This window comes from Mus caroli, chromosome 19 (genome assembly GCF_900094665.2).
Source record: "Mus caroli chromosome 19, CAROLI_EIJ_v1.1, whole genome shotgun sequence".
NCBI lineage: Eukaryota > Metazoa > Chordata > Mammalia > Rodentia > Muridae > Mus > Mus caroli.
In genome coordinates, this window is record NC_034588.1 from 936490 (window position 1) to 954359 (window position 17870).

At 52.9% G+C, this 17870-nt stretch overlaps 2 protein-coding genes and 1 long non-coding RNA gene across 3 annotated transcripts; 2 read left to right on the forward strand and 1 right to left on the reverse strand.

The window, feature by feature from the left end:
- The first annotated feature begins 897 nt into the window (after window positions 1-897).
- Ppp1ca (protein phosphatase 1 catalytic subunit alpha) lies at window positions 898-4176 on the forward strand. Its single transcript, XM_021151774.2, has 7 exons — window positions 898-1037; window positions 1470-1601; window positions 1747-1977; window positions 2495-2599; window positions 3218-3441; window positions 3521-3655; window positions 3732-4176. The coding sequence occupies exons 1-7, from the start codon at window positions 983-985 to the stop codon at window positions 3840-3842; spliced, it is 993 nt and encodes a 330-aa protein (XP_021007433.1). The 5' UTR covers window positions 898-982; the 3' UTR covers window positions 3843-4176.
- Rad9a (RAD9 checkpoint clamp component A) lies at window positions 3953-10588 on the reverse strand. Its single transcript, XM_021151773.1, has 11 exons — window positions 10435-10588; window positions 10281-10351; window positions 9770-9898; window positions 9310-9424; window positions 9117-9216; window positions 6421-6530; window positions 6219-6328; window positions 6081-6145; window positions 5851-5988; window positions 4922-5132; window positions 3953-4831 (listed from the first exon to the last, which is right to left on the reverse strand). The coding sequence occupies exons 1-11, from the start codon at window positions 10466-10468 to the stop codon at window positions 4736-4738; spliced, it is 1179 nt and encodes a 392-aa protein (XP_021007432.1). The 5' UTR covers window positions 10469-10588; the 3' UTR covers window positions 3953-4735.
- Window positions 10589-10755: 167 nt separating this feature from the next.
- Window positions 10756-12205, forward strand: LOC115029990. Its single transcript, XR_003835579.1, has 3 exons — window positions 10756-11191; window positions 11337-11391; window positions 11492-12205. It is a non-coding gene; the product is annotated as an uncharacterized LOC115029990 (long non-coding RNA).
- The last annotated feature ends 5665 nt before the right edge of the window (window positions 12206-17870 follow it).

A 17870-nucleotide genomic window follows, 5' to 3' on the forward strand; every position in this document is an offset into this window, starting at 1 on the left:
AAAAAAAAAAAAAAAAAAAAAAAAAAAAAAAAAAAAAAAAAAAAAAAAAAAAAAAATTATCCTTTAATGTCATCCCACCTCTTCAATCCCCTGCCCCCGGGTTTTTTGTTTTGTTTTGAGAGTTGAAGGGGTAGTGTGAGAACAGGGTCTTATGTAGCCCAGACAGGAGATGACCCTGAACTTCTGATCCTCCTGTGTCCAGACTCCTGAGTGCAGGAATTTCAGGCACTGGAATTATAGGTTTATGACACCAAGCCTACTTCAATGTTCCTTTCAGAGCCGGAGCTGGAACCTCAGGCCTTGCACATGCTAGACAAGTCCAGGTACTCTACAAAGGACTTACAACATGAATAAGATACAACAGTATTACATCACTTATGGAAAAAAAAAATAGACGTAGCAGGCACCAAGGCAACCTGGGCCAAAACATTGCTTAGAGTTCAGTAGCAGGTGTTCACGGAGTCTGGCCATAAAGATGGAGGTGAATGTGAGGCTCCGGAGGTCTGGAGCCCACTCTCAGTATCATTAAATTAAGCCTTAGTTTCTTTTTCTGCACTTCGAGGAATTACTTTAGTGTTTGAGAAGTCAGCGATTAACATGCTCATACCACAATCCCACGCAGGGCTGGGGTGGGAAGAGACTTGGAAAGAGAAAAACAATTTCTACAGTACTTCCGGCCCTAACTCATCAGATCGCGGCTGGGCGAGTCCTCCAGGGTGGAGCCGACCCAACCCCGCCCTACCAAACCCGGCTCACCACCCTTGCCAGGCCCTCTCGGGCTGCGGTGCTTCCCGTCCAGGGGAGGCGCTAGAGAGCGGGGAACTACGGACGCGGCAGGGCGGGGCGGTCGACCGAAGAGGAGGGGCGGCGGGCCGGGGGCGGGCTGGGGAGGGCGGAAGGAGAGCCAGGCCGGAAGGAGGCTGTAAGAGGGCGGGAGGCAGGAGAGGGCCCGGAGCTGGTGGGCCGGAGCGGCGGCGCCGCCATGTCCGACAGCGAGAAGCTCAACCTGGACTCCATCATCGAGCGCCTGCTGGAAGGTGGGCAGGGGTAGGGAAGGTGCGCTCGCGCCGAGCCCCGGCCCCTCGCCGTCCGGAAGTGGCGCGCGGGCGGGCCCGCCGCTCCCGGGGGCTAGCGTCGCTTGGGCGGGGACAGGCCGTGAGGATCCATGGCCACGGCAGCCCCCCCACCCCCGGGCGCCTGGGCTTTGGAGCGCGCTCGGAGGCTCCTGCGAAGCTAGCTGGGAAGGGGTGCCGAAGCGAGGAAGCTCCGGCTGACAGGCTGCTGAGCACAGGCGTCTCTCTGGAGGCCCTCCGGGTGGCTAAGGGGTCGGATCTTGCCTTTGAAGGCCTGACGCAAAGGTTTCGGGGGGTGGGGGCTCACTTGCAACAGTTGCCCCTGTTAGGGGGGCACGACACCTACCCTCGTCCCGTCTGCGAGGTCAGGGTCCCAAGACCCTATTCCGTACTCAGTGCAGGGCTCACGGCCTGGGAAGAACGTGCAGCTGACAGAGAACGAGATCCGTGGTCTGTGCCTCAAATCCCGGGAGATTTTCCTGAGCCAGCCCATTCTTCTGGAGCTTGAGGCGCCTCTCAAGATCTGTGGTAAGCCCTTGCACAGAACCCTTTTGCTTCCTGAAAATAGCCCCTACTCCTGCCCCATTAACCGTGCTCCTCCACCCTTTAGCCTATTGCTGGCCCTGGGGTCAAGTTTACATCTTGCACCTACCTAGTTTTCTCTGGTTCCCAGGTGACATCCATGGCCAGTACTATGACCTTCTACGGCTGTTTGAGTATGGTGGCTTCCCTCCAGAGAGCAACTACCTCTTCTTGGGGGATTATGTAGATCGGGGCAAGCAGTCTTTGGAGACCATCTGCCTGTTGCTGGCCTATAAGATCAGATACCCGGAGAATTTCTTTCTACTTCGTGGGAACCATGAGTGTGCCAGCATCAACCGCATTTATGGCTTCTATGATGAATGTAAGTGCTTTGAATGTTGCTGGCTGCGCAGAACCTACCTTCCCTGCTCTTCACGGCCCCCTACATTGGTCTAAAGACCCCTGATGATGAGCCCTGTAGGGCCCCAGCAACATGTTGTCTGTCATCCTTGGCGCTCAGGAGGGGCCTGGTGAATGGATGTACATGCAGAGCTGCCCGTTTGCTAAAGCTTCCCCCACAGCCCTGCCTGATGACACCCCCTTCTAGTACATTCTTTACTAAACATTTAGGATGCCTGTATGAATAAAACAGACCCACTCTTGGTTTGGCCTCATCCATGAGACCAGAGTGGGTACCATCATCAAGGTTGGGTCAGGGTTCAGGGTCTTGTGGACATAGGTGTTAGATTTTGGACGATAGATGAGCAAAGAGAAGGACGTAAGCTGTCTTTGCCTTTCCATCTTTGTTCTCAGCATTGTCCGTGGATGGGTGCACAGAAGCCTAGACTGGGGTTGGGGCTGGGGGGAGCCCTCCCCATGAGCCACTTTCTTTTGCGCAGGCAAGAGAAGATACAACATCAAGCTGTGGAAGACGTTCACAGACTGCTTCAACTGCCTGCCCATTGCAGCCATTGTGGATGAGAAGATCTTCTGCTGCCACGGGGGTAAGAGTGCGTGTGGGGCTGTGCTTGGGATCTTGGGCCACATCCTTAGGGGCCTTGTAAAGGTGTTAACAGAACTCTTCTCAGTTCCCTGGAATAGCGCTCCTTGAATCTCATCTTGGATATCGCTTATTAGCGGAGATTACCCACACCCCTGTTTGTTTTTGAGACAGGCTTTCTGGGTAAAACCCTGACAGTCCTGGAACTCACTTTGTAGACCAGGTTGGCCTGGAACTCACAAGAGTTCCTGCCTGTCTCTGACTCCCAAGTGATGGGATTAAAGGCGCGTTCCACCCACCAGTTTGGTTGCACTCTTTCCTGTTGTGGCATGAGGCATCCTGTAGGCAACTCATCCTCTCCCCCAGGGAGGTCTGCTATCTGCACTTCTAAGTAGTGGTGTCATATAAAGTGAATTCCAGGACAGCCAAGGCCACAAAGAGGGTTAGGGTTAGCCAGTGGGGAAGTAATGGATTCTGTCTCCCTGAACTTAAAGGAGCCCAGAAGATTAGCGGTGGGAACAGTGGAGCTGACACCCCCCCCACCCCCCACCCCCAGCTTCTGGGCACAGGACAGTACTTGCTTTTGGTTTAAGGAACACTATTCCCACTCCACCACCCCCAGGCCTGTCTCCAGACTTGCAATCCATGGAGCAGATTAGGCGTATTATGCGGCCCACAGATGTGCCTGACCAGGGCCTACTGTGTGATCTCCTGTGGTCTGACCCTGACAAGGATGTTCAAGGCTGGGGCGAGAATGACCGTGGTGTCTCCTTTACCTTTGGGGCTGAGGTGGTAGCCAAGTTCCTGCACAAGCATGACTTGGACCTCATCTGCAGAGCACATCAGGTGGGCTGGTGGCCTGGGGCGGGCAGGGGCGGGGGCAGCTGCCTAACTTACAGACTAAACTGTTCCTGTGCTGGCCCAGGTTGTAGAAGATGGCTATGAGTTCTTTGCCAAGAGACAGTTGGTGACACTCTTCTCAGCTCCCAACTACTGTGGAGAGTTTGACAATGCTGGTGCCATGATGAGTGTGGATGAGACCCTCATGTGTTCCTTCCAGGTGGGCATGGGGGGAAAGGCTGCCCGATAGATGCCTGGCTCAGCCCCAGGACCCTGATGAATGTTTTCTCTTCCAGATCCTCAAGCCCGCTGATAAGAATAAGGGCAAGTATGGGCAGTTCAGCGGCCTGAACCCCGGAGGCCGGCCCATCACTCCACCGCGCAATTCTGCCAAAGCCAAGAAATAGCCTCCATGTGCTGCCCTTCTGCCCCAGATGATGGATCATTTGTACAGAAATCATGCTGCCATGGGTCACACTGGCCTCTCAAGCCCACCCGTCACGGGGAACACACAGCGTTAAGTGTCTTTCCTTTATTTTTTAAAGAATCAATAGCAGCATCTAATCCCCCAGGGCTCCCTCCCACCAGCACCTGTGGTGGCTGCTAGTGGAATCCTGGGGCCAAGGCTGCAGCTCAGGGCAATGGCAGACCAGATTGTGGGTCTCCAGCCTTGCATGGCTGGCAGCCAGATCCTGGGGCAACCCATCTGGTCTCTTGAATAAAGGTCAAAGCTGGATTCTCGCCATGGCCTCTGTCTCTCTTGTCCCAGACAGTGGGCCAGCAGTTCTTTGGTACAAAGCCACCTGGGAGGGCAGACTGAGTGGCTGAACATGGGCCCAGCCAGGGCAACCCCAGTGACACACAGTCAGGTCCAGAGGCTGTTAGGATTCTAGGGCAAGGCCCAACTGTTAGGAAAGAGAAACAGTTCCTTTGGGGAGTTCATGATTGGCAGAGGGTGTTCAATACTGACCTTTCTGTTTTAGAGGCAGGAGAAACTGAGGAAGCTAAGTTTCTGGCTTTGGCCAGAATTCGTATTCTAGAGCCTCAAAGTAAGTAAAGGATGAAGGATCTGTCAGGTGACGGTGGGCACCACAGAGACATGATTGGTATAGGCTGAATAAATATAGAATACAGACCAAGCATGGTTCCTAGGCAGTTCTGCAGCAGACAGCCAAGTGGGGCATACCCCACTTGGCATAGAGCTTTTTCCATGTCCATGTCTAGGGACTGATGCCCAACTCAGTGGGCGGGCCTGCATCTGGTCCGGAAGCCTTTGAACACAGACTTTAGTTTCTCAAATTCACCCTTCACCGTCACTATCTTCAGCCAGCACAGGGTTGGGACCCTGGGGGGAGTGTACATCGGCCAGGATGGAGCCAAAGAACAGTGAACGAAACTGGAAAGAGAATAGAGAAAGCCCAGTTAGTCTTGGAAGCTGCTTCCTTCCTTCCCTCAGCTCCTTCCTATCCCAATATCCAGCTTTTACCTTCTTGGGTGGGGGAGTCCCAGGCACTGTACTGGGCTCAGCTTCCTCCTCTTCCTCCTCTGAGGTGGGGGCAAGGTCATGGGAGGCCAGGGAGACAGGTGGGAGGGATGTGGAAGGCTGTGCCCCGGAGCCCTCATTGCCTCCAGTGGTTTCCATGGCAATCATGTAACAGTCGATGTCATCACTGGTAAAGTCATCTAAGTGGGGTGTGCTGTAGGCAGAGATAATATCAAGGTACAGAGAAAAAAAGGGATACAGAGGCAAACCCCACTTTGGAGGGCTCTGAGGAGGGCTTGAGGCCTCAAGACTGCTGGTGAGCTTTTGATTTTATTACTTCCTGATTTGGCTGGGAGGATAGGATGCAGGGGTTAAGTGGGAGCTTCCGGGAGGGGGTGGAACTGGAACCCTTTTGATCAGAGTTCAGGTAGGGGCCTGAGGGAGGATCCTGGGGCCAATTTAGCTCAGCTGGGGGAGGAAAGCAACAAGTCCTGTGAACAGGGCCACGTGGGGCCCAACCCCTCACCTTCCCAAGGGACAGGAGCTGGAGAGCACAAGAGCACAGGGATGTGCTGGGCCGAGCGCCAGACCAAACTTCCTCTGCTTCTACTACATGAGCCCAGCCTCCCAACCCACCTGCCCTCGCAGCCACCTGCTTCCCCTGCACCAGGCAGCTCCCTGCCTCCCAGCAGCCCTTTCTCTCTGGAAAGAGGCTCAGAGGGGAGGCCTCAGCCAGAGAAGGAAGCCAGCAGGACCTTGGGGATGCCTCTATGGATGGGAGGGGTCTCAGTACAGCTGACCATTAAGGCTGGAAGCCCTGTTGAGGCTGGGCCTGACAGGAAGCATGTATGGGGGAGGTGCAGAAGCTACAAGTAGCAAGCTCAACCTGAGTGTGCAGAAATGGAGGGAATGTGAGGAAGTGAGCCCCTTACCTGTGTGCCTGCTTCTGAGGCACTGGCTGCTGGGGTTTGGGGGAACACGGGCCCTGGGAACATGAGTCTTGCTCTAAGAGTGTGGCCAAGACAAAGTGGGCATCCAGCAAGGAATCCTCAATGGTAAAGATGACTGGCCTGGGTGACAGAAAGGGCCAGGCTAAGCTAGGTTGTCCTGCTCTGGGCATCCCAGAGCCTTGCCTCCCCCCAGTCTAAAAGCCTGGAATTACCTGCCTGGAACATCGAAGTGGATAGTAAGAGGCAAATTCGCTGACTCTGCAAAGCTCAGGAGCCCCTGGGATGGAAGAAACAGGTAGTGAGAGCCTGTGTTTGGTTCAAAGACCGGGTGACAGCCATAGCAAACTCACCCGAAATTCCTTGAGGCAGAAGGTGACAGCTATCCCTTCTGGGGCATGCAGCTGCTGGAAGTCCTCGTCCCCGATGCTGGTCTCAGTCACCATGGCTTTGCTGGTGCTATCTATGTGGCAGACACAAGAAGAGTTAAAGTCCTCAAGCCCTGGCTTCACTCCTAGCTCTTGTTCCCTCCTGGGGCAGGTCTAACTCCCTCACCTGCCTCCTCTTCCTGGTAGCTGCGCAGGATGACCCGTCGGCCACGGCCAATGCCCAGTGTCACCTCAGTCAATGCAAGGGGAAAGGACAGAACAGCCTCTGCCAGAACCCTGTGACAAGGACAGATGCGCATGAAATGCTTTGTCCACTCTTTTCAAGACAGGGTTTCTCTGTGTAGCCCTGGCTGTCCTGGAACTCACTCTGTAGACCAGGCTGGCCTCGAACTAAGAAGTCCGCCTGCCTCTGCCTCCCGAGTGCTGGGATTAAAGGCGTGCGCCACCACGCCTGGCGCTTTGTCCACTCTTATATGTTACTTGCCTGGTCAGAAGCTTAAGGCAATGGAAGTCCAGACACAGCAGAGGGGAGCAGGCAACATTGGACAGGCTGGGGACAAAGAGCAGCACTAGCTGAGCACAGCAGTGGGGGAGGAAAGTTGGCTATAGGGGGACACTGCTGTTGGTTCCAGCTACTTTTTGTGGGATGGGGGTTGTTTTTTATATGTAGCCCTAGCTGACTTCAAACTTAACTTTAAAAAAATTATTTTATTTACATGAGTACACTGTAACGGTCTTCAAACACACCCAAAGAGGGCATCAGATCCCATTACAGATGGTTGTGGGTGCTGGGAACTGAACTCAGGACCTCTGGAAGAGCAGTCAGTGCCCTAACTCCTGAGCCATCTCTACAATCCGACTCTTAACTCTTAATAAAGAGCTGGGGTCACCGGTGTGTACTACCACACCCAAGCTAGCTGTCGAGCCCAGGGGCTTAACAACGCCCTTTGTAGACAGCAATACCCTGCACCACACACAGAAACGCAACAGGAGAGGTTTGGTGGGTTTTTGAGACAGGGTCTATCTTGGACTGGCCTTGAACTCAGAGATCTGCCTACCTCTTCTTCCTAAGATCTGGGATTAAAGGTGTGGACCACCAAGTCAGGTCTTGGCTTCCACCTCTAAGGAACATTGCTGAACATTTACAGAAAAGTAACTCCTAGCTTTGCCTCAAGACTACAGTCTTTGGGTTCTGTCCCTAGCATGGGGTGGGGGGTGGGGGCAGCTGGCATCTATATTTGAATTTTTAAAAATTATTTTGTGTGGGTGTGTGTCCTGTGGAGAGAAGTGCAGTTGCGATGCCTTGGTGCACATGTGGAGATTGACAACAGCCCACTGGGTCCACTCTACCACTTAGGTTCTGAGGATTTAAAACCTGACAACTCAACTGGGCAGGCTTAAAGCAACGGCCTTAACTACTGAGCTATCGTACTGACTTCTCTATTTGAAACCGTACGTGAGAAGGAGAGCAGTCAGGGCTGGGAATTCAGCTCAGAGATACAGAGTCCCTAGCAAATACAGGGCCCTGGGTTCTACTGCCAGTATTTATGGGGGAAAAAAATAGCCCCCCAAAAAGGAACTCTTGCCACTATTAACAGGCCCTGCCTGGGGAAGCAGACTCTGGGAACTGAAGGGACTTTCGTTCTGAGAAATGAATGGGACCTTGGGCTACTTGGATGCAAACAGTGTCCAGCACAGGCAGGGGAGAGCCCACTGCATCCTGGGCTTATCTTGAGTGAGCTTAGTCTCTGCTGGAAGCACATTCCCCTTGCCATGCTGTGTCTTGGTGCTGACTGGTGGGCTGTGCAGCAGCCCTCCTACACTCCAGCCTCCTTGCCCAGGTTCTTCTTTTGGCCCAAAGTTTAGAGCCCTGGCAATTAGCAAGAAGCCACCAGAAGGGGGAATACTACCAGAAGAATGAGAGGTCAGAGGGCTTTGAACTCTATTACGAGGGTCAAGGACAGGCCTTCAGGGTTTTTCAGGTCATACAAGAGATCTGCAGGCAGGTCATAGGCTCTCTAGCAAAGCAGTTGGAGCAGGCCTCTGGGACACAGATGGCAGGACCCCACAGGCAGTGGAAATGACGGAGAGGCAGCAGCTTCTACTTTTGAAGAGCAAGGTAAGGGCCCAAATATGTACTGGGCTGTGTGGCCTTGACACAGAAACACCGAGCCCCGTCCCTCTGCCCCCAAAGACAAAGGTGCTTTTGTGTTGTGTGTGAACTGTGAACATGCACGGGCAGAAGCCAGAAGATGTGCTCAGTGTTGTGTGTGAACTGTGAACATGCACGGGCAGAAGCCAGAAGATGTGCTCAGTGATGCTGCTTCTCAGGGCTGTGCATCTGGGGATTTGGTTTTGCCCGCCCCCGCCCCCCCCCCCAACACGCACATATTTTTTTTTTTTTTTAAAGACAGGGTTTCTCTCTGTAGCCCTGCCTGTCCTGGAACTTGCTCTGTAGACCAGGCTGGCCTCACAGAGATCTGCCTGCCTCTGACTCCTAAATGCTGGGATTAAAGGCGTGCACCACCACCACCACTACCACCCAATTAATACACATTTTTATATAAGTGGGACTCAAAACCAGGCCTTCATGTTTGCACATCAACCATTTTACTGAGTTATCTCGCCAGCACATGCACCCTTTTTTTGAGAAAGAGTCTCATTGCTTAGGCTACCTAGAAACTCAATGGCCTTCCCAGGGAAGTTTCCTAGAAACTTCTGATCTTCCTACCTCAATCTAAGAACTGCTACGATGACAGGCATAGGCTAGCCAGACCCACTGAAAATGGAGCATTCCTAGAATGACATTAAAGCCCTAAAGGTAGGAGAGACTCAGGCGAAGTTTGAAGCAGGGGTGCTTACCGTGCTGGGGTGCGCAGTAAGTGAGGGCACGAGGCTGAGTCAAAGACAGCCTGCAGGGACTCACAGTCCTGGAAGGAGAGGTTGTGTGTCTTCGTGACCCCTGGATAAGGGAAACAGTCTCAGGGCTTGACAACCTCCACTGCCACTGCCCCCACACCCACAGAGGAACTCTTGGGGCAGGCCGCTTGCTCACCATACTTGCAGTGGAGCTGGACCACCAGGTGGCTGTGGCTGCCACTGAGGGAGATACAGCACGTCTCCACAGACTTCTCCACAGTTGCCAGAGAGCGGAAGACGGACAGGAAGGCCTGGGCAGGGTAGGACATCAGCCTGGCACACTGCTTTCATGGCCCAGCTCTACATCCCATGTAGGCCCTGGCCCATCACTGGCCCCACAAAGCTGTGGTGTCTGCACACTCCCATGCTGCCTTGCCCATGCTGTTCCCTTTGCTGGGAAGGGCCACTGACCTTTTGACCAACTTGAATGTCACCACCCTCTCCAAAGCTCTTAGATAGCCCTCTAGGGTCTAAACATCTTTACCTCACTGCATCTTGCATGGAATAGCTCCCGTATGAGACTAACTCCCTAGTTATCATTTACTGAGTACCTGGCACAGAGACACAGCTGTGGAGCTGCTTCAGGTGGTCCTTACCTTCATCAGGATCTTACAGCGCAGCAGGTCCTGACCAGGGGAAGCCGCCTGGTACTGCTGGAAGAAGAGTGGGGCAAAAAGGAAGCAGGCATAGGCAGAACGGGACGAGTTCACAGTCCGTAGGGAGAGCTGAGACACAAAAAGCAGACAAAACAAAAGTCAGGCGCAATGGCAGGCCCACCCCGGTAGCCTGCGTTTTCATTCTGCAGCACTTCTCTTCCATCACTACTGAACCTCCCTTTCCCCTTCTGTGTAGCAAGACAGTCTCCCGCGGCCCAGGGTCTACCATGCTTGCCTTGCCTGCCACTAGGCGTTCTAGGAAGAGCAAGTGCCCTCTGTATAGACATGCAGCCTCAGAAGACTGGGCCCAAGCTGATGTCCGAACAACCCAAGAGATAATAAACTGCGCCGGAATATCTGTCCACCATCCCTGTAAGGCCGAATGAACACCAAGCCTAGGCTCCCCATTCACCACTGAATCCGCCCCCATCCCTGCGTCCCAGTCTCTTACCCCGTCCTTCAAGGGTTCCAGATAGAGCTCGTCCCCGATTCGGGATAGCGAATGGACAGCCTTGCCCAGCACTGCGGGGAGGAGAACAGAAAGTGGTTAGGGGGACTGCTGGGGCTTGCTCACGTGGTCTGCTACAAGGTAGGTCCAAACTTACCCTTCACGTTACCCCCGGTGATCAGGCACTTCATAGTACATAAGCACTAAAATCGAGCCTGTTTTGCACACGAACCGGGACGGGATAGGACTTATAATGAGTCCCAGCAGCTACTACGAATGCCTAAAGTTCCCTTCCCGCGCACCGTCCCCTCCCCGCTGCCGGCCTGGCCTCCGCTTCCTTATTGGTCCACGAGGGGTTTCTCCGTCACGTGAGAAAAACGTTCCTTGGCTCGGTGTCACGTGATCTAATCGGTTCATTGGGTGTAGCCTGGATCACGTGACTGCGGAGGGCGAGCTCTTCGTCCTTCCTCAGGTCTGATTCTCCCACCGGAACCGGAGCCCTGCACACCCTGCAGAGCTCTACAGCTCCACTGGGCTGCACTGGGCATACGTGGTGAAGGACATATTAGATGGAGGAGCAAGGTGTCTGCACCAAGGATCGAGCTCTGGACCAGAGCCCTAACGTGGGAAGTGTAGACCCTCCCGGGTCGCTAACTTTAGTGTGTGGGGTTACAGGGTCAAATCAAAATAGTCCGCGCTCAATCTGGGCTGGGGATTCTGTTGTGGCAGCAACCACCAGCTCCCCTCAAAAAACGTAACTCACTTCAACAGCGATGAGAAGGGGCTGTTCATTTTGCTTTCAGGATCCTTCCCTGACCTTCGTAAATACACGGAAAAATGAGAAGGTTCTGGGACAGAAAAGGGTGGAAGGATGGACTTGTCAGAAGGAGGGGCAGAAGCAGAAGCACAATGGGGTAGGCGAATATGGGTGAATGGGGTGTCCTGAGCCTTGTGCGGTAAGGGGTGGGGAGTCAGAGCTGAAGGGATGAACTGGGAAGCCCTGGGAAGGCTTAAGCACTACACGGGGTTTGGTTTATGTACATTTTACCAATTACCCAGACAGTGTGAAAGGATGAAGATTTTCAGCTGGGATGCATTCACCTTGCTCTGGGAGGTTAGTTCAAATGCCTAGAGCAACCCTTGCCCATCCCCCTGCGGGCCTGTGGGCAATGGGGAGGGTGTGTTTGTTACCTAGCCCCTCTTTGTTTTTCTAGGCTCCTCTCCCTCCCTAAGTGCTTCTTTCTTAGAGCCTCCAGGGAGGAGGCGGCTTTCCCTTTCCACATCCAAGGCAACCTGCAGACAACGCAGAGGTGTCCAGTTCTCTGTTAGACTGGGAGTTAGCGGGTTACCAGCATCCTCTCCTTCTCACCTGCTCATGTCTTCGGTGGATTCTGGCTGCTTCATTTCCCAAACAGATGGCAAAGTGGCCCTCCTTCTGTCTCCACTGTCCTCCTTTCACTGTTCAGACACAGTCCTCAGTGATCTGCCCCACCAGAGGGCTTAACTCTCCTGGCCAAAGTCTAGTCTCTTGATCTGGAACTTTGAATATCCAGGTCCCACATAGGTCTTCACTGTCTCCTACCCCACAGGATCACCTATCTCCATAGCCCTGCCAGGCCCTTAGCGGCCACTCTGGCTGCTTCCAAGGCTGTAGCCTGCTTCTCCCATGCTGACTTCTCTTCCTGGGCTCAACAGCAAAGGTTCCCTCAGCAGAGAAAACCCTAGGCTTTGAGCCATGGTGCATCTCAGTTTCCTCTGTTTAATATTTGTGCTCCCTGCTGTTGTGCCTGCTGCATGTGGGCAGGAACTGCTTCTGTTTTGTTTGTTGCTCTGTGTACTTCCCACCCATCAATAAATAGGTGTTGAGCCAGGTATGGTGGCTCATGCCTATAATCCCACCACTAGCGACTCGAGAACTTGAGAGGCCAGCCTGGGCTATATAGCAAGACCCTGTCTCAAAAAAAAAAAAAAAAATAGCAAAAGGAGGGCCTAGAGAGATGGCTCAGTGGTTAAGAGCACTGGCTGCTCTTCCAGAGGACCTGAGTTCAATTCTCAGCAACCACATGGTGATCTGATGCCCTCTTCTGGCATGCAGGTGTACAGATAGAGCACCCATATAAATAAAAGAAATACATCTTTTTAGAAGGAAAGGAAAGGAAAGGAAAGGAAAGGAAAGGAAAGGAAAGGAAAGGAAAGGAAAGGAAAGGAAAGGAAAGGAAAGGAAAGGAAAGGACAAAGTTAAGTATGTAGCACAGTTAAGCCAGGCTACTCCACCCTCCACCTCTGCCCACAGCACCGTCTCCTGATAACTCTACTCTCCCATACTTAGCTCATGTTCGCACAGGTTTGTAATCTCAGGTTCTTGGAGGGCTTGGGTGGAAAGATTGAAAATTTAAGGCCTACTGAGATGACAGAGAAAGTTCAAGGCGAGCCAGGCCGGTGGAGGATGGGCATATGCTGCTTCTATGCAGGCCTGAGGACAGGAGCTCTGCAGCCAACAGCCGGCACAGCAGGGGAAGAGCCCCCGAAAGCTGCCCACTGATGTCCACAAGTACTCCACGCAAGGGCTGCCAATCACACACACACACACTAATAATAGATGTAAGAAAAAATAAAGGGCTGGAATGTATCTCTGAGTAGAACACATGTCTAACATTCAAAAGCCCTGGGTTAAACCAGGCCTGGTGGGGCACTAATTTAATCCCAGGAGAGGCAGAGGGATCTACAGAGTGAGTGAGTTCCTGGGCAGCCAGAGCTACACAGAGAAACCCTGTCTCAAAAACAAGCAAGCAAGCAAGCAAGCAAACAAGCAAATCCCCAGTGCTTCCTGTTTCTTCTTCTCAAGATATCCTCCCACCCTACCGAGGACTGGGTGAGATCTTAAAGCATCCTCCACTTCCTCCCCTGTCCCCTGCCTGAGCAGCCAGGCTGTCTCAACAGGAGACAGAAGGCGAGGCTCCCTGGAAGCAAAGGAGACGGCTGCTGATTGACCTGCTCTGTTCCTGACATACTGGGTGTTAAGATGCTATTCTAGTGTATATGAGGTCATGTATACTAGAAGGAGAAAGGATACTTTAGAGCGATCACTCTCCTGTTTTCTCGCTCAATGCCAGAAACCTGTAGTACACTGGACTGGGGAAGGATAAGGAACAGGATGCTCGCCCAGACTCCCTCCAACCTGACACTTAAGATCCTGAAGGGCTTCCCTGGGCTGTAATCCTTGCAGACAAACTCTTCTAGGGTCTGTTCCCTGTCCCACTCCTGGGTTGTGAGTCTAGTATGGAGCTTTCCAATCCTCCATTCTGTCTTGCAGTTAGCACATCCAGTCATGCAAGTTTACCCAAGAAGCACAGTAAGAGGGGGAGGGAGCTGGGACCCATGGGACGTTATTATGTTAAGTGGGAGATGGATTACCCAAAGAGGGCTTGGGTCCATCCTGAAAGTAGAGCAAAGTGTGAGTCCAGCTCTGTGCACAGATGGCCTGGAGCAGGCCAAGGCCCCTCTGCACCTCCATTTCTCCCTCAAATGCAGTTGCAAGAGATGATGGGATGACCTCTTAGGATTCAACCCCCAAACTTACGGTGTTCACCTCACCCCATGTTGGAGGCAGCTTCCTACAAAGGTTCATTTGTTTTGTGTAAATGCAAGTGTATCTGGGACGGTGATGAAGGGTGGCTGCCACTGCAAACCCTTAGAGGCATCCTCTTGCCGGGACCCAATTCCTTCTAGAACCACTTCCCCCTAGCTGGTTAGGGCTGACTCACATCACGGGGAGCCCAAAGCTGGGACTTGGTGCTCATCCATCCACTGCATCAACACATACAGCACACACTGGGTGCAATTTTCCAAGTTTGGGACAGAGACAAGATAAAGCTCCCTGATCTCCGAGTATGGTGTGTAGGTGCTACAGGGAGGACAAAGGATACTGGGAGAGGAGAGGAATGCTGGGAGAAGAGAGCCTCCTCTAGAACAGTATGTCCAGGTTGGGTATTTGCCTGAAGACCTGAGGAAGGGAGCTGCAAAGTGAGAGCCACGGCTCTGGGGCTGGGTTGGGAGGGTCACACAGGGACTACAGTGTGAGACAAAGAACAAGGCACCACAGTCAGTGTGAAGCTGCACCTTGGGGAAAGGCAGGAATCTATGGCTCTGGGAATATGCTGTCACGTGGGAGTTTTGACAAACTGGAGTAAATAACAGGAGAGTTTGGAGAGTTGGGGATCACCTGGGTTTGTCTTGGTACAGGCTGTAGATACAGCATTTGTGTGCTTACTCTGGGGTAACCAAGTAGACATGGCAGCTCTGAGCTGTTGGGGCACTAGGAAGGGAGAACAGCATTTGGCCTGCCTGTGACGCACGCGTAGCACACCAGGTGCTGCCGGCCCCCGCTGCCAAGCCCTGCCCAGGGTTTCTTGTTACCTGGCATCTGTCCCATCAATCAGAATGATGTTTGGCACGTGCCATTAGTTTGATGAATCTATGCTGAATAAGTGAAGAGCAAAGATTCAGAACCTTTGCAAGACTTGAATTCTGGCTCCATCTAAAGTTGTGTGAAAATGGGCATTAGGCTGGTGGGTTTTTTCTTCTTCTTAGAGACGGGGTTTCTCTGTGTAGCCCTGGCTGTCCTGGAACTCACTCTGTAGACCAGGCTGGTCTCGAACTCAGAAATCCCCCTGCCTCTACCTCCCAAGTGCTGGGATTAAAGGCTTGCGCCACCACTGCCCAGCTAGGCTGGTGCTCTTAAAGTCTGAATTTTCTAATGTATAGACTGGAGGTACTCAGGGTCACTCCTTTGATGAGCTGCTGTGAAAATTTATTTAGTTCATGTGTACAAAGCTCTTTCAATCTGCTATTGCAATGATGGTATCCTATCTGCTCAATCTGTGTAGTCCATCCTTACTGTAGCCTAAGAATCAGAGAGGGCAACAGAACAGACAGTCAGGTCAGTCCAGGATGAAGGGATCCTGGAGGAAAGTCTCCCCAGTAGAAGGTACAGAGACAGGCGTGGAGCCCACAGGCTGGAGAACCTTCTATGATTGTGTCTGGGACAGAAGGAAGAACCAGCCCTTGAGAGCAGCTAAGAAAGCTGATGCTGCTGTTTTGAGCCACTATTTGGTCCTTCCATTCTGATTTTCGCTGGTCCTTAGCCTCCAGAGCAGGCAGAATGGTAGTGCTTATGTCTTTCAGAGTCTCCTGGAGGTTCCCGTGAGATAAAGATATGGCCACGCTCTAGACACAGACACAGTGCACACATGAGGGACCAGGTCTTTTCAGTCTGCAGGGCTGGAGGTGGAGGGAAGAAGGAATGGAATTTTTCAAACCCACAGGGGGATGGAAAGGGGGAAGCTCAGCTTGTTCACCCAAACCTGGCATGCTGGAGTTACAGGGCCCCCTTGGAGTGCAAGTGAGGTAAGTTTAGGACAAATCAAAGGCAGCATGCTTCACCCAGCAGGGGAGGACACCGATGGAACTCATTACCCCAAGATGTGGTCCCGGTTGGAAATATAAATAGCTTCACAAAAGGTTTAGATAAATCCATGGATGACAGCTCCATTCATGAGTTAGAAGGGAAAAGAGGCTGTTTGGGGGCCCCCTGGGCAGGCATCAGGGAGGCAACCTGACCTCCCTAAAGACCACCCCTTGGGGGTCCTGTTAAAGACAATACCATGGCCACAGGAATTCCAGAAGGTGACGTTGGAGTTTCTGTGGACCAGGGTATGGCCTGAGTCCCCTGTCTCCTGAATGTTCCCTACACTTAACCAGCCACCGCTGGGGAGACATGGACATGAACCAGCTCTAGGGAAAGCAGGTTGGCCAGGCTGTCCCCCTATGGGACCAGCAGAGGGAGACAGACACCACATCCAGTCCCAGGTCCCAGGGCAAATCCAGGGTGGCTGGCCTGACCCTGGGTCAAGCATGCATCTGTGGGTACCAGTCTTGAGTCCTGTCTTATTTTAGGTCCCATAAGAGGAAACAAGGCAAAAAAGGTGTCATTCCTAGGGTTTGCTTGTGGACATGAAGGTGCTTTCAGGATATAGAGACAGAATGGGAAAGGATCACTGATTAAAAGTGGGGTTGCTTTAGAGCTAAGTTGCCTGCCTCTATGATCTTAAGCCAAGTTGTACAATTTGTGCTTTGGATTCCCATGTGATAAGGTGGCACCTGAATTAGCACCCGCCTCAGGTGGTCTGTGTGAGACTGTCTGTGGGGAGTATTTAATTTAATTTTATTTATTTATTTTTTGCACTTCCAGGCAGGTAAGTGCTCAGTAAGCAGCAGCGACATGCATGGGTGGGAGACTAGAGGATTCTTGAATCTCCTTGGAGCTCTGCAATTTGCAAAGCCTTTACTTCACTGTTTCATGTGAGCCTCACCACAACTCTGAGGATTTTGTGAGGTGGAGAGGGTCACTTGTAGCTGGTTGATCTGGGCCTCCACTGTACCCAGTGCAGAGGATAGAACTCAGAGCCCTGCTTGTGCATGCTCGGCCACTGCAAATCCCAGTCTGGGGTTTCTGCTAACCACCCCCGATGGATCTGTGCAGAGTCCTGGTTGAGGAAAGGCTGGCTCCAGGTACCCCGGTCTGCGCTGAAGCAGCCTAGCGAGCTGCCCACCTGTCTAGTCAGGATGACAGTCACCTTTCCATGTGGCCCTGGAAGGCAGGCTGTGTCTAGGTCTACATCTGACACAGCAGCTGCTTCAGGAAGCCTTTGGGAGGTAACAGGACAGCACAGACATGGGTACCAGTTCCTCCCAGCTCTATACTCTTCTGTTGGCCATGCAATTCTCTCTGACCAGTCAGGGGGGTCATCCTTGACCCTCAAGCCTTGCCAGGCCCTCAGCCCCTGTTTCACTATCACTGTTCTGTTCTGGGACAGGAAGGCTCTCAGAGCCCTGACTCACACACAGTGCCTCTGCCTCCTCAGTGCGGGATGAACTGTGCTCCTCACTGTTGTTTTGTTGTTGACTCTGTTTGTCTGCAGTGCTCCCCGCAGCTCCAGTTCCTATTGTATTTATGCAGACACTCGATTAGGAACCACAGGGTACTACTATCATGTTACCACCATCCCTGTCTAGAAAAAAGAGGACATGAAGGAGTTAGAGGGGACAGTGACTTGTCCAAGGCCACTTGGCAGAGGAGGAGCATATTCTCTCCTCTGTCACTAAGCGTCTTTATCATCATTGACCCTTGGCCTGGACAGCACGGAGAGGCCTGAAAAGAGGATAGTGGGGAGAAGGGAGGGGAGAAGGCGGGAGGAGCCAGTGACTCAGCAGGGCAGGATAAGGATCTCCCAGCCCAGGGAGAGGTAACCCCACTTCTCTGCCAGGGGAGACAGAGTCACAGAGCCTGCAGCATGGGTTGGCCAGGGCAATGGAACATCCTGGGAGAATGGCAAGGACAACTCCTGGCAGGCAAAGGAGAAGGCAAGCACCTGGGCCCCCGTGTCTCCTCTGCCCGTGTCTGCCCACACCCACCACCCAGACACCCTATGCATGACAGAGAAAGCCATGGTGGGGCAGGGGGAGACAGCGACAGAACCAAATCGCCAGTACAGGTGCGGCTCAGCTTCCTTCCAGCTCCAAGGGGGAAGTAGG